Raw genomic sequence first — 23828 nt, forward strand, 5'->3', positions numbered from 1 at the left:
GGTACTAAAAGGCTACACTTGACAATAGATTTTTCCATCAGTGCATGCTCTGTGCTTATGCAGCCCTCAGTGGTTCTTCCAAGATATGCACAGCATCAAGGACTACTGACTTATTAGCTGAGGGAGGGTGCTAATGGGAAGGAGGTTTCTTTACTCAAGACTTCATGTGGTCCAGAATCATTTGTTGAGTAGTCCCAAGACCCATTCCTCCCTGAGTGTAAACCATCATCTCTGCTTGGGCCATCAAGTTTATGAGGCACGAAGAACCAATAATGGTGGTAAGAGGAGCCTGGGACACCAGCTGAAAGCAAGAGCTGGTCTTCATTTGTGATTTCTCCAAACTTTGACATGGCCCCAATCTGGTCTTACTTGGTATGTTTTTGTCTTTGATAAACCTGAAGCCAGTTACCACACACTTGCTCATTGTGGTTGGTTCAACAATGATTTGCTGGGCCATTTCAGATGACAGTAGAGAGTCAGCACATGGCTGTAGGTTTTGAGTCAAGTAAAGGCCAGATTGTGTGAGTGCAGCAAACCTTACTCCCAAAAAGACAATAGTGAAATATAGTAAAACAACAATAATTCATTAATCAGTTGATTGCAAATCCCTGTGATTTGGGATATGGCTCACCAGGTACTTATTCCTGCTTTCTCTTTAACATTCTGGACCCTGGTTCCTGCACTGCCTTAAACACACCGGGCCTCTGGTTCCCATACTCCCTATAACACACTGGGGCCCTGGTTCCCACATTCCCTTTGATAGACTAGGGCCTTGATTCCTGTGATCCCTTTAAACTCACTGGGGCCCCTGTTCTGGTACTCCCTTCAACCTTACTGGGTTTGGTAGAAAATGTGTTATACTCCCAAAACAACAGTTTTAAAGAATGAATTAAGAGTGCATTGGAGTATTAACTGGAATACCATCCGATGGTTCCCAAAGTCAGCCCATCCAGCACCATCAAAGTCTTGAGCAGGTTGGAATAATGGAGTTTTACCATGGATGGATTTTTACTGTAATCTGATAGATTCAAATTCCCCATTAATGGTGGTAAAGCTTCCTTATATTCTAGATTTACATAATTAATTAATTTTAAATTTTCTTGCTGCTTTGGTGGGATCTGAACTCATATCTTCAGAACAGTAGTCCACATATCTGGATTATTACTTCAGTAACAGAACCAAGGTAACAGAGATAAGGTATCCATTTTCTATCTGAATGACAAAGTAGGCTGAGGATAGAATTTGGAGGGGTTTGAGGGCTATGCCCATTCTGCATGTGGGTCAGTGTGCACTTGACTTTATAGAGTGCAGAAACCTTCAGCCCACAGAGACCGCACCAACTATCTACATTAATCCCATTCTATTCTCCCCACATTCATATGTTGAAGGGTATGAAATTAATAAGACTGGTAGGGACAGGCAAAGTTAGTATTGAACAAATCAGAGTGAAAAAGCATGGATGCTCACCATTGTTGTTCTTATAGAATTAGCAACCACGTTCCTGCACTAAAACCAGTACCCCATGCCTATGATAGAGACAAGAAAAACTCATTGCAAAATTCTTAATGAGGCCATGCTGGATGAACTGGCCTCATGTAAAAAAAAAGTAGAAGAATTTGTAAATTATTCTTGAATGTTTTGTTATTGATATCCCCTTTTACATTGAGGAACCCAAGGAATTCTATGTCATTTTAGGGGAATCCAGGTGGCAATTAATGAGGAAAGCAGGGACTGTAATTGGTATATTAAGGTCAGTACCAATTACGGTCCTTGCTTTCCTCATTAATTACCTGATGGAAAACATTGAAAATTTAGAACATGCAGGGAGGCCATTCAACCCATTATGTCCATGCCAGTAGAAGAAGAGCTCCCCAGCCTAATCCCATCTTGCACACTTGCTTCAAAACCCTACAGGTTACAGCTCTTTTTAATTGTGAAGAGTTTGGGTCTCTATTATCCTTTCAGACATCAAGTTCTACCACATTTCCCTGCATCAACTGCAAAAAAGCACAAATTATATATTTTTTATTCAGGATGATTGCCATACGTGTTTTTCATCTGTTTTTGCAACTTTCAATAGTACTAAATCTTAACCTTCTGATTAATTTGAGTGGATGTTTCTAAATTTACTTTAGTTCTCTAGATCCTGAACTGGTCTGCTAGATAGTTGCCCCAAGGATACTGGTGTAGGAGCTCTGGTACTGAAGCTCCATCCTCTCCTTAACCTGCTCCTTGTAGATCTCCAGCGAACCATCGGCAGACTTAATAGCATCTCAGTAATTCATTACTATGAGGATAATTATCTTGACATTGAAATCTAGTTTAAAGAAATGCAACCACACTTTAAGGAAGGTGTTGAGTGCCTGCCAAAAGAGATTAGATCCTTTTGAATGCCTGGCCAGCCCAGCAATCATGTTATAATGAAGCGTAAGAGTTAACTTTTCTGGCTTCCAGCTGGCAATGTTGTGGCAGCTTCATAGTTGAACTGCCACCCCTTCAATTTCCAATGTGGGTTAAAGTTGGGAAGCTTAATATTTGTATAGCATATTTCAAATACAATGATGTTAAAGGCCCCACTGTACACAACAAAAGAAGAAAATGAATTGTAAACCATTAAATCTGCCAATTTGACTTTGATTACTCCACTAATCACTGTTGAGGGCAGACTGTATATTGTGCACTCTTTAAGATATTTTCTAGGGAGGAGGATAATTCTCCTTTGAGGGGTTGTATTAATTATACCATCCGTTGAACTGGGTGCTCTTCTGTTGTCACGCTTCCTGAAAGGAATTATTGAAGCAGGATTTACATCATGGTTATTAATGGCCTCACAATTGTCCTGTGAATGCCTTTTATTAAGATGTATAAGCTTTGTGTGATGTTTTCATTTTTAGCTCTGCACTTCTGTCAAACGTATCATACAGTGGAACAAGCATTTGAAATTAAATGGTTATAAAGTTAAATAATATAATTTATTGTTTATCTTGAAAAGTTGCTAGATATGAGATTTAAAGATTTTTTTAAAATATGAATAATACGGTAGGAAAAAGCATTTGATTTATATAGAATCATAGGTATTCCAACACAAATTATATCATTTTGGTATTGCACTGCTATCAACTGCAATTGGTTGCTCTTCGTATTTTGAAAATTCCTGATTTAGAGCTACATCTAATTCCTCTTAAATGTTATGATTGTTCTAAATTTTCCCCTAATTAACCTTTTGCATAAAAATATTATCCTCATCTATGGTGGTAGCAATATACTTAATCCTGCAGTTATGTCCCTAATTCACCAATTTTCAATATTTACCACTCAATCCCTTTCAACACTTTGGAACTTTCTTTTAAATCTTTTTTTATTTCATTCCAGTAAACACATTTTAGCATTTGAGGAATGTTCCTGTAATTATAACTGTAAATTTACTTGACATTTTCTACTCCATGCTAATAATTTTTCTGTGCAGGTTTGCCCAGAACATCAATCATTAACTGCTCTGACCGGTATCTTTTCAGTTTCTTCATTATCTAAACAAAAGCCTGTTTTGAAAAAACACTATTACATTTACTTTTTAAATGCCTTTTTTTGACCTAAGATCTGTTTGTTTCTCTTCCATCTCTGAGAAATTTATCACTAATTTCCATCCTCAGTTCCCCAAAGTGTCCTGATTCATATCTTATCCATGATGAACACTGGATAAGGAACAAAGACAAGTAACTAGAACTGAGGTAGAGATTAGCTGTGACCTATTAAAGTAGCATGAAGGGCTCAATGGTTTATTCCTCAGTTATTAACTGCATCTAACACATCCCTGTCACTACCCAAGGTTGTCAGTGTTCTCCTACGATATCTCACGTTAGCTCTTACAGTTTAATGTGGACCTCATCTGGTGTCAACTGCAAATTTTGATAATCTCACCTCTATGCCTTTTCCAGACGTTTACCTGTATGAACAAAAATCTCAACCAATTTCCTGAGACGTGCCCCCAACTAGTTTGCCAGTAATTAAATATATATTTTCACTGAATCTCTACTTTTATCCTTCACTTATGTCCCACTTTGCCTTTAATGCGATTGGATTTAAACAATAGAAACTGCAGTCTAAGACCAGAGGGCATGGGTTTAAGGTGAGGAATAAGAGGTTTAACATAAAACAGTATATTGCAGCACAGGAACAGGCCATTTCACCCACCATGTTTGTGCTGACCATGATGCCAAATTAAACTAATCTCACTTACCTGCAAATGGTTTATATCCCTCCATCCCCTGCCTGTTGATATGTCTGTCTAAATGCCTCAATCGTTGCTATCATATCTACTTCCACCACCTCCCTGGCAGCGTGTTCCAAGCACCTACCATTCTCTGCGTAAAAAAGCTCCTTCAAACTTTCCCCCCTCACCTTAAAGATATGCCCCCTAATGTTTGACATTTCCACCCTGGGAAAAAGACTCTCACTATCCACCCTATCCATGTCTTTAATAATTGTATATACTTCTGTCAGGTCTCCCCTCAGGCTCCAATGATCCAGAGAAAACTATCCAAGTTTGTCCAACCTCTCTTTATAGTTAATACTCTCTAATCCAGGCAATGTCCTGGTGAACCTCTTCTGCACAGTCTCCAGTGCCTCCAAATCCTTCCAGCAATGTGGCAACCAGAACTGCACGCAGTACTCCAAATGTAGCCTAACCAAAGTTTTATACAGCTGCATCATGACTTGCCAACTTCTGTACTCAGAGTCCTGATTGATGAAGGCAAGCATGCCATATGCCTTCTTTTCCACCTTATCTCTTTGTGTTTCCACCTTCCGGGAACAATGGGCTTGCTCCCCAAGATCCCTCTGTACATCAGTGCTTCTAAGAGTCCTGCCATTTTTTTTCACTTTCCTTTTGCATTTGACCTTCCAAAGTGCAGCATGTCACACTTGTCTGGATTAAACTCCAGAAGGGATCTGAGGAAGATCACCTGGATGGTACTGGTAATCTGGAACATAGTGCTTGAGAAGGTGTTGGAGGCAGGTATTCTTACAACATTTAAGAAGCATCTAGAGGAGCACTTGAATCGCCAAGGCATAGTAGGCTATAGACCAATTACTGGTAAAGTGGGATTAGTATAAATAGCTGCTTGACAATTGGCACAGACATGGCGGGCCAAAGGGCCTGTTACTGTGCTGTATGACTCTACAACTCTATAGCATTACTAGGAGACAAATAAACACTCTATGAGGATGCTGATTTTGTCAAGCTCTAACACCTCGGCACTGCATTAATTTTACCATTCCCTCTGTGCTGTCAGGCTGCAAGGCTGACGTACAGAATGTCTTGGTTGAACTGCAATTTTATGCTGAACATTAACAAGACTGAAACCATTATCTTCAGCCTTCACCAGTGTCCAATCCATGCAAGTGTTTCTATTCCCTCCCCAGCCTCTGATTCAGCTGGAAGAGACTTAAATTATCTTCAAACTTAAACTGATCCTCTGCCTCCATTACCTCTCCTGTCCACTCTCGTCTCTGTAACATCACCCTTCTCAGCCATTGTGTCAAATCTTCTACAAGGATGCCTGCATCACTTTCACTACAATTACAGCACCCCTTATGGTGGGATTACACTTCTTAAACCCATGTAGATTTTACCTCGTTCAAAACTCTGCTCCACTCCAGTCCTTCCATTGCTAAAACATAAAATTCTTACCCTTCTTTAAATTTCTCTGTGACCTCACTCTTTCCCATCTTTGCAATCTCTTAAGTGTTACAACAACCCCAGAATGGCCTTGTCCCCATCAGTAACACCACCCCAAACATCTGACTCCTCTCTCCTGTGTAGCACTCCAACCTACTATCACCTCATCTGCACCAGCTTCATAAGTCCATCCATCTGGAATTCCTTTCATAAATATTGGTCTTTCTCAGTATTTTTTTTCCTGTTTTAACATCCTTCTTGAAACAATTCTCTGAGCAAGCTGTTCCTTTGGGTCGGTGTGGATTCTTTCCTTGTGCATCAGAGAAGTACTTTGTGTTGTTCTACTACATTAAGGTTTATTTTACATATAATGTGCTATTTGTTGTTCTCCTCGTAATCTTGAAAAGCATTTCTTAAGTAGAACTATATGATAGAATTTGACAAAATATTGGGAGACAAAACTCAGCTGGACATTATACATCTGAGAGAGTAATTAATGCCAGGGACATGGATCTCTGCTCAATAATTCACAGAAAGTCATTCATTTTATGAACTTTTAAAATAGAAATGTTAATTTCAAAGCATTCACTTCCATTTGACCTTAAATATTAAGTTTATTCTTCTATTCCTTTCATATTTTATAATGTTTTTTATTACAAACAATTTTAAGTGTTTTTTCTGATGTTGGAATGGCTCTGTGGTTGAATTCATTTGAAACAAAACCAGGCCAGTTGGGGATATCAACTGATGAAATTATCCTGTGCAGCTGGCTTCATCTGGAAGACTGCACCCAGTTCTGGGCACCACACTATAGGAAGATTGTCAAAGTCTTACAGTGGATACCATTCTAGTAAACCTTTTCTGCAAACTCTCCACTACCTTGGCATTCTTCCTCAGTCTGATGCCCAGAATTGAACATGCTTTTCCATCTGTGTTGTTGGTCTCCAAATGCCAGATCTACAAAGATAATGAGAAACTAAAAACAGTCAAGTTTTACAAGTCTGCATGCAAAGAGAATGCAATGGTGTGGCAACATTAGTCTTTTAAACAGTGTTTGAGAATATGTCACTCTTCCACCTGTCTACTTGTTTTTCGTTTCTCTCTCTGAGCTTGACTCTTGTACATATGACATTTGGAGGCAACATACAGTTTCTGTGCTGTTTTGTCTGTGGCTAATATGTAAAACTGAGGAGAAGGTGCAAAAAAGATTTACTAGAATGTGATCCTGTATAAGATCTGACAACCGTCCTATAGTGTGACCAGAACTGGCTGCATTCTTCCAGCTGAAGCCATCAGCACGATGTAATTTCAGCCCAGATATTCCCAATTAGCTTGGTTTTATTCTAAATTAATTCGACCACAGAGTCATTCCAATCTCAGAAAAGCACACTAAAAGGACTTTGGAGGTAGTGTTCCAGGGATGGGAAGAGAATCTGTTGCTAGCAAATTTCAAATGTTCTGCAGAGTTGTTTGGTTCCTCAAGTGTTTTCATTATGGAAACAGAATACAACTGACCTAAGAATCTGTACTGTGAAGTTTCCCTTTGGGACAGAGAAAATCTTTGGAGGGCCATTCCTGAGGAGATTAACTTGTCTAGCCAGATCATAAAATAGTCTGGTTTTTCAGTCAAGGTTTGTTGGGCTGGTGTTCATTCCTTGCTCTATTCTTCACTAAAATTACATCCTGGAGCTAAATAGTATATGAAAAATATTTACCTTTCCAGGAAACTTTTTAAATTCTAAGCATAACAAACTTAACTTTGTTAGGAATATTTTGGTTTTACTATTGGTTGTTGCTTGATGTTGCACCTTCAACAATCACCAATAATTCCAATTTGCAGTGAATCAGGTAATATGAAAAGTATTGCAGGGTTTAAATCCTGAGACTTGAGCACAAAATCTGGGCTGATTCTGCAGCAGAGAACCAAAGGAATTTTTTTTTTACCACAACCAATATCAGAAAATAGCTCAACCATCTCCTCTTCCAATGGACACGTTACGGCCTTCCCAATTCAATAACTGAGTTCAATAATTTCATATAATCAGCAATTTCAGATCTTGCATTTCATATTTTCAGCATTCATTGTTTTTCTAATGAGAATTTCAGATAATTACTGCTCCTATTTACACCTCTTTCAGAACTACCTTTCTCTAATCCATTTGCCACCTTCTTTCCATGTATACAATCACTCCTTTTGTCATTTAATTTTTCCTGCCTACCACACTATCACAGGCCTTCCTATGATTTGCCTCCTCCACTTCCCACATTCTCTGCAATTTAAAACGAATTTCAGCTCTAACTTTTCCCAGTATTGATAAGAAGTCCTCGACCTGAAGTATTAAACCTGTTTCTCCACAGACGCTGCCTAGACCAATTGAGTAATCCCAGTACTTGTTGTTTTGTTTCAAATTTCCAGCATCTGCTGTATTTGTTTTCTCAGATCAGAGAAAGGATTTTACCTCAGAATTCAGTTAGAAATTCTTGGAGCCTCCTCTCTCCCATTTAGAGCCATTCCTCAATATCCCCCAGCGAAAAGATGTGATTGCATTGGAGAGCTGCAGAGCAGATTTACAAGGAAGTTGCCAAGAGTAAAAAATTGTGTTAATGAGGAAAAACTGGATAAGTTAAGGCTGTTTTCTTTTGGAAAGAGGAAGCTGAGGGGAAGCAATTGAGGCGTATAAGTTATGGGGAGGCCTCACTAGAATAAATAGAATCAAAATCTAGGAGACATGGATTTAAAGTAATTGGCAGAGCAATTAGAGGGAAAACGACTTAAGATGTTTACACCTAGAGTGGTGTGGCCTGGAACTCACTGCCTGAAAGGATGGTGGAGGCAAAAACTTAAAAACTGTGCTGCGATGATCTGTATGACTATTAAGCTAGTGCTGGAACGTGAGATTATATAAATAGGTACATTCTGTCTAACACAGACATAATGGGCCAAATGTCCTCCTTATTCTATATCATGAATTTTCTATGATTCTATGAGTTCCAGAAAGTCTGCCTGCAACAATGGACTTCCTTTTAAGGGCTGCACTCTGACTTTACTCCATGCAAGCTAACTTTAACTAGTACTATTTAGTCACAATATTGCCACCCTGCTGAAGTATGTAACCATTGAGTTTCATGGTCAATGCTGGCTGCAGGCAGAAAGAGAGTGTGAAGCAACATCATGAACCCATAATCATTTCTCGGGGCTGACAAAAGATACTGGAATTCTGAGGTAAAAAATGGGAAATGCTGAAAGCAGCAGGTCTGATGAAGGGTGTCAGACATGAAATGTTAACTTTGTTTCTTTATCCACTGATGCTGCCTGACCTGCAGAGTGTTGCCAGCATTTTCTATTTCTACATCATATAATTGGTATCTGTGGGAACTTTTAGTATGTTATCTAGCATGTTTGTCTACATCACAATCATTAATATACTCCAAAAAGGCACTTTATGCTCTAAAATGCTTTCAGGAAGTTCTGAGAAATTGAAGGGTTCTATATAAATGCAAGTCTTTCATTTATCCACCATGCTTATATGGTTGCTTGCTTCTTGGTATATTTTTTTAAGCTATATTTCTGAATAAAGTCAGAAACTGACATATTTTGCTTCATTCACAAGGGATGGTTATGTGAACTTTTGCGTTGGAAAGAAGATCCTTCACCGGACAATCGGACTCTTTGGGAAAACTTATCAATGATTAGGAGGTTCTTGAGTCTTCCTCAGGCTGAGAGAGATACCATTTATGAGCAAGAAAGCAATGTGATCCATCATCATGGAGACCGACCATCTCACATCATGCATGTTTCTGCAGACCCAATTCAGGTCAGTATACTTTGTCCAACTGCAGCATGTAGTTGTATAACTTAAGAGGGATATCTTATGAAAGTTTTTTTCATGAAGTTCGCTTGTGTATTCTTATGAGGAGCTTCTTTTTAGGTAGTTGCCTTTGTGTTGAAATTGCTGGTAGTATACTGAATTGCTATTTAGCAAACAAATCTTAAAAAATGCCATTACGTTACATACGAGTATTATTTGTATCTGTTGCAAATTTTCTTGGTTATTATTTAAAATATAACAATGAACTGAGATGCAATGATGAGTTGGATTATTGGTTATTTTGTGCCTACAGCCGCAACCAACAGCACCCCGACTTGCACCGAAACAGCCAACATCAACACCAGCAGAAGCAGAAGACGAGAGCCGTCATAAGCCCAGATCTCGCACTAAGATTTCTGTAGAAGCCCTGGGTATCTTGCAGAGTTTTATACAGGATGTGGGTTTGTACCCAGATGAAGAGGCAATTCAGACTCTGTCAGCTCAGCTTGACCTGCCCAAGTACACAATTATAAAGTTCTTTCAGAACCAACGTTACCATCTAAAGCATCATGGCAAACTGAAAGACCATGCAGGTTTGGAGGTAGATGTGGCAGAGTATGAAAAAGAAGAGTTGCTGGAGGACTCTGAGGACTCAGAAGAAAGCGAGGGAGGGAAAAGTTCAAAAGAAATATATTCGGTTAAAGTAGAAGAGACCGTACCAGGAGAAGGGACTACAAATAACTTAAATTCCGATCAGGAGCCAAAAGACTGACCCTGATATCACAAAAAAACTTCTTTTTGAAACTGTGCCACTGATGTATAATTATTTGAAAAAAAAGCATCTTGTTCCCTGCATTATTCATCAGAAAGACCAATTTGTCTTTACAAACTTGCACAAAAAAACTGATAAAGAATCCCAGTAAAAGACTGAACAGTTCTCCTGTGGATAATGCAGACTGCACTAGAAGTTTTCATTTTGTTCAAGCAAACTAGCAGCTCCATATGAAGCATTTGGGATTGCCTTGAACATTTTTGTAACTGCTGTTTACTGATTAATGGCAGTTTCTGTACAAAGTACCAAGAGAGGAAACTGGTACTGTCTCATGTTTGTCCGTAACTGTATTGGCTGTCAGACATAAATTGCTGATTCAGGAGCTTTCCACAAATAATCACAGATTACCCGGTTCTGAATGGATAAAACACTCCAGTTTCAATTCTCCATTAAACCAGTCTGTGTTTTGCAACTTACAAGAAAAATCTGGCCTTTTGGAAATAACAAATTTGTGAATGAGGATACTTGTGCTTAGCTATATATTGTATAAGTTGCAAAAAAAAGGAAGAAACTGCTCACTGCAAAATGCAGTGTTAATGGAAAATATGCCAATAATTGCCTTGTGTAATATGGCACTGCCATCATTCAATTCTTCTGCAAGAGAGCAATCACTGTAACTTTGAGTCTTGTCATTACCTGATTTTAAAATGTGAAACACAACTTTTTTTAAAAAAAAAATTGTGTAATTTAGACTATTTATTTTCAGAAAACTTAGCCTCATGATGTAATTAATTTTTTGAAGTTTCTGTTACATGTAACATTGTGCTTTTTCATACTGACTTTTTCTATTTATAAATGTATTTTGATGGGCAGTGATACAAAGTGTCTTAAAAGTTTCAATTGAAAAATTGTGCTTTAAAATTTGCCTAAAACTGCTGTATGTTATCAAAGCAATTCATACCATGGGCTTCACTCTTTATGGTGTATGCAATTTTCTATATTAATGTTAAACCATCATGCAAATGAACATAGGTCAATAAAAATAAAATACATTAGATAACTTATAAAATTAACACAAAAATAGATGTTTTGCAATGTGTCTTCCTTCAGTTTACAATGGATTGAAGCTTTTTTCAGTAAAAATTTCTGTAAGAAGATTATGTGTATCTGTTTCTCTGAGTTATCTTGCTACGTGGAACTATGAGATCACAAATTATTTTGTTAAATCTGACCATGTTTTTTTAAAGCATATCACGGTTTTTCTTTATGCAAAAATGTTCAGATGGGGATGGTTATTAATTGTTAATCGCACAATTAAACTATCTTTGTATAATAACAAAACATATTTATTGCTTCCTTCTTCATTATTATTTATTATATTTTAAGTATAATTGTTTGTTTATATATATCCTGCTGTTTTGCTGTCAACCTTTGTGTGTTTGCATTGTTTTTATCTTCCGAGATATCTAACTGAAAGAATATTCTCATCTTAAAATAATGTCACACAGCAAGTATATAATGCATTTCCAATGCTTGTGGCATTTCTGAATGCAATTGCAGAATCAGTCCACAATAAGGGGAAATTGACACGGTGGGCTCATGCGTTGAGGCACTAATTGAGGATAACTAATTTTACTTTGAGCGTAACCATTATTGACTCCAAATCAAGGTAGGATTTGTGCATGGCTTCCAGCAGACAGTTTGCACTGCTTGACTATTCCTAATGAAGTTTAAACTTTGAGTGCCTATGACTAAGATTTCATGTTAAATGTTTAAAGAAGAATGATGTGTGGTTTAGAATTAGCTATTCATGTGAATTGTTGAATGATTGACTGAATCAGACTTGCTGCAAATCATAACAAGACTGTTAAAGAAATCCAGAACAAGATCTGTGTCTAGGTAACCCAATCCAGTACGGTTACAACTTTGGCATCTACCTAACAATGTGGAAAAAATTGTCCAAGTATGTCCAGTCCATAAAATGCCAGACTTATCCAATCCAGCTAGTTGCCATCCAATCAGTCTATTCGTAATCGTTAGTAAGTGACGAAAGGTGTTGTCAACTGTGCTCTAAGGTAGTATTTGTCCTCTAATAATATGCTCATTGTTATAGACTTCCACTCTGCAGAAAAAGGCCCTTCAGCCCACTATGCCCATGCTAACCTCTTTGCCCATCTACACTAATCCCAATTGCCTGCATGTGGACGATATCCCACTGTGCCTTGCCGATCTAAGTGTCCATTTAAATGCCTCTTTAGCATAATTGTATCTGATTCCACCACCCCCTCTGACAGCATGTTTCACATATCAACCACTCGCTGTGTTTAAAAAAAACCTTAAGATCCCCTTTAAAGCTAGTTCCTCTCACATTAAATTTATGCTGCCTTGTTTTTGATACCCTTGCCAAGGAGAAAAAGATTTTGAATACCCTATTTTCCACCTCTACACTCTGCCTCCTATCACCAAGCCAATTTTGGATCCAGTTAGCCAGCTCACCTTGGATTCCGTGTGCCTTAACCTTCTGGACCAACCTACCATTCAAGACCTTGTCAAATGCCTTACTAAAGTACATATAAATAACGTCTACCACCTTGCCTTCATCAGTCTTCTTTGTTACGTCCTCAAAAAACTCAATCAAATTAGTGAGGCAGAGCCACACAAAGCCATGCTGACTATCACAAATCAATCCCTGCCTTCCCAAGTGTGAAGAAATCCTGTCCCTCAGAGTTAATGTAAATAACTACCCACCTCTCACTTAAGGCTCACTGGCTAGGCTTAAGTTTCACTACAATCTACTCAACTCCAGACCTCATTTCCATCTAGGACAAAACATTGCCCAAAAAACTGAATTTCTGAGGAGAAGTGGGAGTGCCTGCCCTCAACATCAAAATTGCATTTGACCAAATGTGGCACCAAGGACCCCTGGTAAAACTGAAGTCAATGGTCGTCAAGGGGAAACCACTCAACAGGTTAGACTTACACAAAGGAAGATAGATGTTGGAGGCCAATCATCCCAGATCAGAGCATAGCTGCAGGAGTTCCTCAGGGCAGCGTCCCAGACCCAGTCATCAGCAAGTGCTCCATCATGTACCTTCCCCTCAACATAAGGTCAGAAGTGGGGATGTTCACTGATAATTGCACAATATTCAATTTCCTTTGAAGTTCTTTAGAAAATGAAGCAGTCCATGCCTGCAGCGGTTCAAGAAGTTGGTTCACCATCACCTTCTTAAGAGCAATCAAGGACAGGCAATAAGTGCTGGCCAAACCAGCATTATCCATACCTTGTACATGGAAAAAAATTGAGTTCTATGTATCTTAACTGGTATTAACCATATTGTTTCTAATGAGTCCACTCTGTGCTCCTGTTGATCTAATGCTGTATTTTTGAATAGCTTAAATATCAACAGGACAATGGGTTAGTCTGCCTGATAAAAGTGGTTCAAAATTACCACCCACTCACAAACTAATAGATTGGTTCCTGTGTGGATGAATGGAATAATTAGAGACCTGATTGACAGAATTGTTCATCCAGGTGTTCTTTCTTTGATTCAGAATTGTAACTGAAACTAAAGCAATAAGTTTAGATTTAGTTTTAAAAAAAGTCCTGCCTTTGTTCATTTGGAGAGAAGAAAACCTTCGTACTCTTGGCCAATACTCAACGGGCTGCTTTGCTCATCTACTAACATTGTGTTTTTAATGGAGGAGCAGAGCTAGTGAGAAACGGAGGGTGTAAATTTGTAATTATTTGATGGTGGTGTTAATTTGGAATACAGTAATGTAGGAATTCATTTTGAAAATATTTGAAGTATTGGTAATTTTGAATAAATAAATGTATTAGGAGGAAATGGCCAACAATGAAATCCAGCCAGTTCCATCTTTAATGTTTATTTTTAATGGTAGTATTCAGCAAGTAACTGTAGCCCTGGAAACAATGAAGATAGAAGAGTTTTAAAAGTATGAAGTAGGGCCTAATATGTCAAATCGATCGCATAGGAACCTGCATGATTTGGTGCAACTGTATTCTTTTAGACCATCAGAGGCTGACAAGGTATATGAACAGTCTTTATCAATCAGAAGTTTATGAACATGCTGCCTTAGCAGTTGTGGCAGAAAGGTGACTTGGTGCCCTTTCAATGGGGGATATCAATGTCCTGAACCTTCACATGAGGCAACCTCTCAGGTAGACAATAGTGCAGCAACCCACTGGCACACAGACCACCCATCATAGTTTCAACCTCCAGTCCTAGAACTGACCCTAAATCCCAGGCGTCAGCTCTTTGTACAATCCAAGCAGAAATCCACTCACAATGAAGAGGAGTGTGAGTGGGACTGAGAGAGAGTAAATGGCCGGGCATATCTCTGGTCCTGTAGAAGACAGATGAGTTTCTGCTTACCATGGCTCTGCTTCTATGGGAGAGCAATCAGCTCAGCATGGCATCTCCTTGCTCCTGTACTACATCAATCTGCTGACATGCAACATCTCTCTCTCTTTGTGTTTAACAGCTTAGTGCTCACATGCAGAATTCCTTTTGCTCCTGGAGAACTGTGAGTTGCTCGTGGGATGCATCCCTGCGCCCAATGACAGCTGCAATCTGCTCAGGAATGGCATCCCTGTGTCCATTCTGAATAACAATCTCCTCACGTAGCATCTCTCTGCTCCCAGTTGCCATATCACTGTTCCTGCAAGCTGCTCCCATGTGGTAGCTGGATCATGGTGAGAGTGCATCAAATTAGAAAGACCTTATGTATTAAAAACAAAAGATGCTGGAAACACTCAGCAAGTCAGGAGGCAGTTGTAGAAAGAGAAACAGAGTTAATGCTTCAGGTCAAAGGCCTTTCATCAGAACTGGAAAAGTTAAAAAACCCTGAGCTTCCCATTGCCTGCCACTTTAATTGTCCATTCCCACTCCCACTCAGACCTATCAATCTGTGGCCTCTTGTCACAGTGAAGCCCAATGCAAACTTGAGGAACAGCACCTCATCTTCCCTCTGGACTCGTTACCCTGAAATTGTTGAATTCAGTTTTGTGTCAGGAAGGCTGCAGCATGCTCAGGCAGAAGATACTGTTCCTCAAGCTTATGTGGGACTTCATTAGAGTCATAGAGTCACAGAGTTATACAGCACAGAAACAGGCCCTTTGGCCCCACTCGTCCATGCCGACCAAGGTGTCTTCCTGAGCTAGTCCTATTTGCCTGCATTCGCGCCTTATCCCTCGAAACCTTTCCTATCCATGTACCTGTCTAAATGTCCTTTAACAGTGCCTGAGGCCTCAGACAGATAGATCAGAGTGTGAGAGGGATGGAGAATTGAAGTGACAGACAACAGGAAGCTAAGGGAAGCTACTGAAAGAGGAAGGAAGAAGAAAATGTGTTTATTGGTGGAGTCTCATTGAAGGTGCTGGAAAGTGTGAAGGATAATCTGTTGAATGATGAGACTGGTGGGAGGAAAGTGAAGACTAGCGGAACCTTGCTCTGGCCAGGAGGAGATAGGGTGAGAGCAGACTGATGAGACATGGTCAAGAGTTCAGGCAGCTATGGTAGAGGGTTAGCCATGATCAAAGAGAAAGGAAGGCAACTTAAAGACACATCACTGGAGCAGATAGGACAGAGGCAGAAGATGGAATGGAGTCCATAGGGGAGGCCAGGTGAGAGGAAGGACAGTTGACATAACTCCATGCATCTGTGGACTTGTAATGGATGCTTGTTGCTAGCCTATAACCTGAGAGGGATACGGAGAGATCCAGAGAGGGAAAGGGAGAGTCAGAGATGAACCATGTGCAAGTGAGAACAGGGTGGAATTAGCAAAAAAAAGAGTACTGCATGAATGTAGAAAGCAGCACTAAGACAGTCACTAATGTATCAGAAAAGGAGTTTAGAGAGAAGCCTGAATATCCAGCAGCCCACAGGAAGTGTGCCTTTAAGGTCTATCACCGGAGTACAGAAAAGGTTCTGCAGCTAAATGAGTGTGGCCCCACTGGGAACCATGTGCATCCTTTTGTTTTGTGCACAGTTCTCGTTGTCAAACACTCTAACATTTCTCTAGCCAATTTCATCAATTTTAGCGGTGGTGGGGTGAATCAATATAAGCACAAGCTATCATGATATTTTAGCATGCCAATAAAGGGTGAAGTCCAAATTCTAAGCTGTATTTTTTTCACATGACCAGGCGAACTAAAATTACAATGAAATCTGATTGTTTAATGTCTAATGAAATCCATAACTGACATGGGAAGCCGATGGCCATTGTTCAGAGTATTCAGGGTTCAGAGGATGGTGAAACCGTTTCTGGGACTGAGCTACATAATGTATCAAATTAGGTATGAAATCATAATGGAAACCAGGTCCAAGGCAAAATAAAACAATGTTTAAGTTATTTGATAATCATAGTGAAATTGGGGTGGTATATCATAAGCACAGATAAAATTTTCATCCTGATTTTTGTTATTTTTATTTTAATTGCTAAACAAAATGTGGAAGAACAAATCATTCTAGCCAAGTACACAAGAAAGTCTAGCTGGCAGTTTTAACAGCCTAGCTCTGATGGAACAATTAAATTATCAGTATTCATTCACTCGGGAATTTCTAGAAAACCCACAAGATTTTTGTCTCTTAATTACAAATGAAGGCATATTTAAATTACAGTATTAGAGGATTCTTTTCTCCAGTGGTATCCTTTGATTTTAAGTAGCTGTCACGAGCCGAACTGGATAAGAGGAAGGGAATTTCAGATTTATCATGTTAGTCATCTCTTAAAATTACCAACAAAGCATACTGACTAACTAGAAAATTTCTTGCCTAATAAGGTTGAACAACCAGAAAGAAGTAAAAGAATTAGCATGCAAAAAGTACCATATTATAAATCCTGATACAAAATTATCATTGTACAACTCATGAATAAAAGTGAAGTACTAGATGCTGCGGCTAATTTTACAAAACATATGTCAATTGTACAAGGTGCATTGTCATGTTTTACATAAGAACATTCATTTCAATTATAGAATTCATCACCTTCAGAATATATTGCAGTAACTATATGAAGAAAGAAAGAGTATAAAGAAAATAAGATGTCACAATGGGCAAACAACAAACTGCTGGAGGAGCTCGGTGGGTCGAGCAGCATCTGTAGGGGAAAGGAATTGTCAATGTTTTGGGTCAAGAACCTGCATCTGGATTGAGAGTGGAGAGGATCAAGCCGGTATAAAGAGGGGAGAGGTGGTATGGGGTGCTTTGAGACAGGGGATGGTAGGTGATAGGAGAGGTGAACTGAGGAGGGATGAAGGATGATGGACGAAGGATGATGGGCAGAGAGTGCGCAGGTGGGGGAGGGGGAGGTCTGGAGTTGGGAATTAGAGACAGGTAGGTGATAGATTCATAGAGTCATGTTGTAATACAGCAGGGAAACAGGCCCTTCGGCCCAACTCGATAGGTGGAAGCAACCAGGAAAAAAAGAGACGCAAATAGAGCCAAGTGACAGGATGGGACGATGAAGGTGGAGGCAGGGGCTGGAAGGTGATGAGCAGGGACTCAAAGGCTACAAGTGCTGGAATTTGCCACATTTTCCTTCCGTGTCTGCTTCCACCTATCAACCACCCACCTCTGTCTCCCAACCCCACCCCTCCATGGCTTGAGTTATAAGGAGAGACTGGATGGGCTGGAACTGTTTTCCCTGGAGCGAAGGAGAATATAGTCATAGAATCATTGAGCAATAACAGCATGGATACAGGCCCTTCGGCCCAAACAGTCCATACTGACCACAGTCCCCACCAGCTAGTCCCAACTTCCTGTGCTCCACCCATATCCCTCTAAGCTCCAGCCCTCCACGTACCTGTGCAAGAGCTTCTTAAATGATACTATTATACCTGCCTCAACCACTTCTCTGGCAGCTCGTTCATATACTCACCACCCTCTGCGTGAAAAGGTTGCCCTTCTGGTCCTTTTAAATCTTTCCCCTCTCTCCCTAAGTCTATGCCCCCTAGTTTTGGACTCCCCTACCCTGGGGAAAAGACTTACCATCCACCTTATCTATGCCTCTCATAATTTTAAACACTTCTATAAGGTCGCCCCTCATTCTCCTATGTTCCAAGGTATAAAGACCTAACCTGGCCAACCTGTCCCTATAAACTCAGGCCCTCTAGTCCTGGCAACATCCTTGTAAATCTTTTCTGCACTCTTTCAGTTTAAACAATGTCTTTCCTATAACAGGGTGACCAAAACTGTACACAGTGCTCCAAGTGCAGCCTCACCAATGACTTATACAACAGCAACATAAGGTCCCAACTGCTATACTCAATGCCCTGACTGATGAAGGCCAGAGTGCTAAATGCCTTTTTCATCACCCTGTCTACCTGTTACACCGGGCTGAACTAAAAGAGATTTATAAAATCATGCAGGACATAGATAAGATGGATTATCACAGTCTTGTTCCCAGGGCAAGGGAGTCTAAAACTAAAGGACATGGGTTTAAGGTGAGAGGGGAAAGATTTAAAGAGTATCTGAGAGGCAAGATTTTCACACAGAGGGTGGTGGGTGTATGGATCAAAGCTGCCAAAGAAGTGGTAGAAACTGGAAAAATTACGACCTTTAAAACACATTTTGACAGGTACATGGATAGGAAAGGTTTAGAGGGATATGGGTCAAATGCAGACAAGTGGGACTAGCTCAGGAAGGCACCTTGTTCGGCATGGATGAGTTGCGTCAAAGGGCTTGTTTCTGTGCTGTTTAACTCTACGACTCTATGATGCAGCTGCTAATAGGATGATGTATAGAGAAGGCCAAGTGTCTTCATACAATCATGAGAGATATAAAAACAGTACTGCAGAAAAAAGGAACCAAAGATTTAGCAAATAAACAATTTATGAGTACTATTGAACTTCCCTTGAATTCCCATACAACTGAACATCCTTATACAATTTAACATGCTACCCCTGATATACTTTGGATTCGAGTCTGCTCCAATATACAGCCAAGCTCAGGAGGTCAGCTCATTCCTTTTCCCACCAGCTTGTCCAGATTCCCCTGATTGCTGCGAGCAGTTGCTCATTCCAATCTCAATCTCCTCTTATTACTTCATTGGCAACACTCCCCAGTAGCTGGAAGACTGTTGCTTGTATGTCACTTTAAGACCAGGCTGTAAACACTGCACCTGCTGTGTTACATTTTATCACGTGTGAGGACTTGCAACACATCAATAGGCAACGTCAAGTCGCAATTGACAATGTCAGGTTTAGGGAGAAGGTTCTGTGAATCTCCCATTTGAAATTCTCGCACTTTATAATTTCCACAAACAGCATTCGTCTAATTCACAAAAAAGGACATGGAGCAAATTCTAGGCCACTCAGTACTCCCTTGTACTCTCATTCTCTTTTTCTTTCTCTAAGTGTATCATTCCCAATAGTTCATATTCTTCCTACTGAAGGTCAACGTCAGTATCATTTCCTATTTGATGAAGATAGGCAAAAAGTTTTCATTTGGAACCACACACACAATTTCCATCTGCAAACTGTTTGGACTGTATTATGACATACTCTTTCCTTTGTTATCTTCTTTCCTTCCACATATTTACTTCCCACCATTTTCTCATGCACCTTTTTGAACTCCTAATTTGTTTTTTTATTTAATTGCTTTACCTACTGAACTCTTCTAAGTTTTCTGTGATGTTAAACTCTTGGTATCTGCCTTAAGTTCTCCTTTTTTCCCTTATTCTACTCTTCATGTTCCTGTGACATAGATGGCAAAATGAATTCATAATGCTCCAGGATTCAATCCAGGGCTAACATTTTTTATGGTGAATTGCGACTCAACTTCCAAGTCAGGTGCAGCATTGAAATCAGACAATTTAATCCAAGAAGCAGGGTAGGATCAGTAATTATGCTTTTCCACAACTCCTCATGATTAAAAGATTAGTATTAAATCACATGACATTTATAGAACAAGTACAGGCTATTTGTCCCATCTGGTATTAATAGTCTAAACAAGTCTTCTTACCACTCTATCTGAACCTATCCCCTTCTTCTTCATGTATTAATCTAAAGGCATTCAAATTTAATTATTCAAATATGGTTGGAAGACCTAACCATTCACTGAGTAAAGAAATTTCTCCTGAATTCTTCATTGGATTTATCAGTAACTATTTTATAATTTGATTTGGGCTCCATCACATCGAGAACCATGTATCTATCCTATCAAATATTAAAGGCCAGCCCTCAGCATTTTTCTTTTCTAGAGGACAGTTAAGAGCTCCTAGTTCTGGCTTATCCTTGTAAATCTTAATTGCACTTTCCTTACTGCATCTATATCTGTTTTTCTGATATGAAGATCAGAACTGTGTTGTTGAAATAATCCAGCTCTGCTATACGTGGGTGAAACATGGTAACCAAAAGCAAAAGAGATTAAGATTGATCTATCAAATAACAAGTTTATTATAATGATTCTTAATTTAATTTGACTATTAAGGGATCTCATTTCACTCATAGGACTTCTATTTATTCTGAGTGTTAAAGCTATTGCACACACTAATTGTATGTTAAGGTGTAGTAATTTTGTTAGTATTAATCGAGTGGGCACTAACCTTTGCCACACTTCCAAAAGTGCTCCAGAGAGTATCGTAATGTTATCACATGATTTGATGCTAATATTTTTAGCTTGTTAAGCAGTAATTGAAAGAAACGCACAATCTTGCTCAGGGCTTATATGATTCACTTTGGGTTCATAACAATGGATTCCAGTGTAAATACATTCTGGGACAATGGCAGAAGTGTGGAAGGGCAGAAACCTTGAAGGACATACACTTCTTACTTGGTTTTCTACATTAAAAAGGATATAAATGTTCAGTTTATAACTTGTTTCCTATGACATTTGTTTCCAATTTAGAATTTTGTGAAATATAATCAATAGAGAACGATCAGAATCATTGCCCTCCACAATATGTGCACACCACCTTCCCACCATATTATACCCTATGCCCCACCAAACATGGTGGGGCCAGAGAAGTTAAGGGGATGGGCAGGGAGGGCGATGTTGATGATTAAATACATGGCATGTGTAGTAGGCGACCCAGCTGTTGCTCACATTCTCCTTGCAAAGTGTCATGCCATGAGGTCAACTCCTGGGACAACCTGATCTTCCTTGTGGAGCACCAGACTAGAACGTGCACTAGATGAGTCCGCATACACACTCTCCATTCTTCAGTCTCCCTCCAGGGATCCGAAACATCCACCAGCCTTGATCTCCACATCACCACCACACCCCTCAGCCTGATCTGTTGACACTGCAATCCCCAAGATCCTATTCCTGATCCCCTAAACCCTGGCCTCCATAACAATAAAACATGTTCCAACTGCGTCCTGTACTCTCCAACTCCCGCTATCAACCATCTATCAGTGCAGAACTTCCTTGGATCCACCCTCCCAGCCACTAGTTGGGGGAGGGAAAACCAAAGAAGTCCCTTCTGGGAAGCCCAGCATCTAGACAAGCATTTGAATCACCAAGGCATAGAAGGCTATGGACCTAATGCAGGTAAATGGGATTAGTGTAGATGGGTGCAACAGTCAGTGTGGATGAAGTGGACTGAAGGGCATGTTTCTGTGCTGTATGACTTCATGACTCTATGGGGGCTTCCAGCCACTGCACAGGCTCAATTGCTCGTGACTGCCAGCTATGCAGCCTCCCAAATCCGGCCTTGAAACAGAGCATCAGGTGACACATTTTCATACTCAAGTGGGACAAGTTTCAATGCCTGCTCTTGAAGGTTACTCCGGGGATGGAAGGAAGGGGATGAGACAACAATCAAGATGATCAGTGGTATCCCACTGCTACGTCACGAGCAACCTGATCGGGCACACTAGAAATTTCTAACGTCCTGAAATAAAACAGAAGCACTCAGCAGGATAGTTAGCACGTGTAGCGAGAGAAACAGAGATAACATTTCAGGTCGACTGACCTGCTGGGCATCTCTAGCCCGATCTGTTTTATTTCAGATTTCCAGCACCTGCTGTATTCTTTTGTTCAAGGCCCAGGCCTTTTGCTTCCCTTTCTTCTCTGCCATATTCTACCAGTAACTGAAGGTTAGTTGCCAATTAATTTCTGTGGAGTCTTAGTCCAAATAGAATTTGTTACTTCAAATCCTCTGCAGAATGTGTTTAGGCTTGCAAGGAATAGCGTGCCAGGAGTTTAAGGAGTTTGTGCATACTGCAAGACTTCTGCAGTACTCAGTTGTTCCAGACATGGGTGCTTTGGCAGCCATTACTCTCAGAGCACCGTGTGACAGGGAGAATGAGCAGTGAGCACCAAGAGTAAAATAATCTGCTGGGAGGAAGAAGATGAGGGAGGAAGGGCCCACGGCAGGTATCCACGTCGTTAGAGTCATACAGAGCTATACAGCACGGAAACAGGTTCTTTGGCCCAACTTGGCCATGCCAACCAAGTTGTCTACTCAAACTGGTACCACTTCCCTGTGGATGGCCCATATCCCTCTAAACCCAAGGATTGTCCACCAAAGATTCTCTGAGCACAAATTTACAATATGAGAGGTTACTGTGATTTAATAAGAGGTAAGCCCCAAGTAATAGTGAGGAAGATACAAATAGACTTGAGGGACATGAACAGGCTGGAGGAATGGGCAGTCACATGGCCGATGGAATTTAACTCAGAGAAATATGGTGACATATCTTGTTAGGAAGTAGGAAGAGAGCATTTTAAACTAAATAGTACAGTTTTAAAGAGGGTGCAGAAATATTTAGGCCTTGGAGGTGTATGTATACCAATCATTGCGTACGAATCAAGGACAAGTTGAGAAGGCTGTTAAAAAAAGCATATTGGATCCTTGTTTTTATTACCAAAGATATGGAGCACAAAGCAGAGAAGTTGTGTCAATAAAACCCCTGTTGAGAAAGTTGTAATGATCTGGAATGTACTGCCTGAAGAGGTGATAGAAGCAGATTCAATAGTAATGTTCAAAAGAGAATTAAATGGAGGAAAATTACACAGCCTAGTGGAAAGAGCAAACAAATGGGACAAATTGGATAGCTCTATCAAGGAGCTGGCACAAGCACCATGAGCCAAATGGCCTCCTTTTGTATTGTGATGATGTTAATGAGGTCCTGCCGTTAAGATCAGTAGGACCTCTGTATCCCCAGCCTTGCCAGATTCCTCAGCCATTTTAAGCTTCACCCACTGCTTCCCATGCTTTCCATAAATATCCTGCAATTTTCTCCTGCATTGCTCCAAATATAGCAGTAAGATCTGCAAATAGGAATGCAGTAATTGCTAATTAATCTTTTAATTTCACTGATCATGTATGTCACTAAGGTGTTTTGGACCCTATAACTGGACTTATGAGCTTTCTAACATTTATGTCTATTCAGAGATTCATGAATTGCTGCTAAAGTGTTAAACAATCATTATTGCAGGTTTTTTAAAATTGACCATCTGCACCTAGTATTTTGTAAGATGGTTGGTAAATGAAATTTTAAAAAAGGTCATTTATCCTGTTTCCAAGCATGGGGATATAATGTCCCTTCTTTTCCTTGTGTATTATGTCTTCTGGCAGGTGGTCACTGATTTAGCTGAAGAAA

General features: G+C 39.9%; 1 protein-coding gene across 4 annotated transcripts in view; it reads left to right on the top strand.

The window, feature by feature from the left end:
- Window positions 1–11552, top strand: part of LOC127570438 (DNA-binding protein SATB1-like) — a 110366-nt gene extending 98814 nt beyond the window's left edge. For all 4 annotated transcript variants that reach the window (XM_052016022.1, XM_052016023.1, XM_052016019.1 and 1 more), the window contains 2 exons: window positions 9289–9492; window positions 9800–11552. In XM_052016022.1, coding sequence (XP_051871982.1) covers window positions 9289–9492; window positions 9800–10258 — 663 coding nt within the window. In that variant the 3' untranslated portion in view covers window positions 10259–11552. The remainder of the gene's footprint in view (window positions 1–9288; window positions 9493–9799) is intronic.
- Window positions 11553–23828: the final 12276 nt, after the last annotated feature.

Source organism: Pristis pectinata, chromosome 5 (assembly GCF_009764475.1).
Source record: "Pristis pectinata isolate sPriPec2 chromosome 5, sPriPec2.1.pri, whole genome shotgun sequence".
NCBI lineage: Eukaryota > Metazoa > Chordata > Chondrichthyes > Rhinopristiformes > Pristidae > Pristis > Pristis pectinata.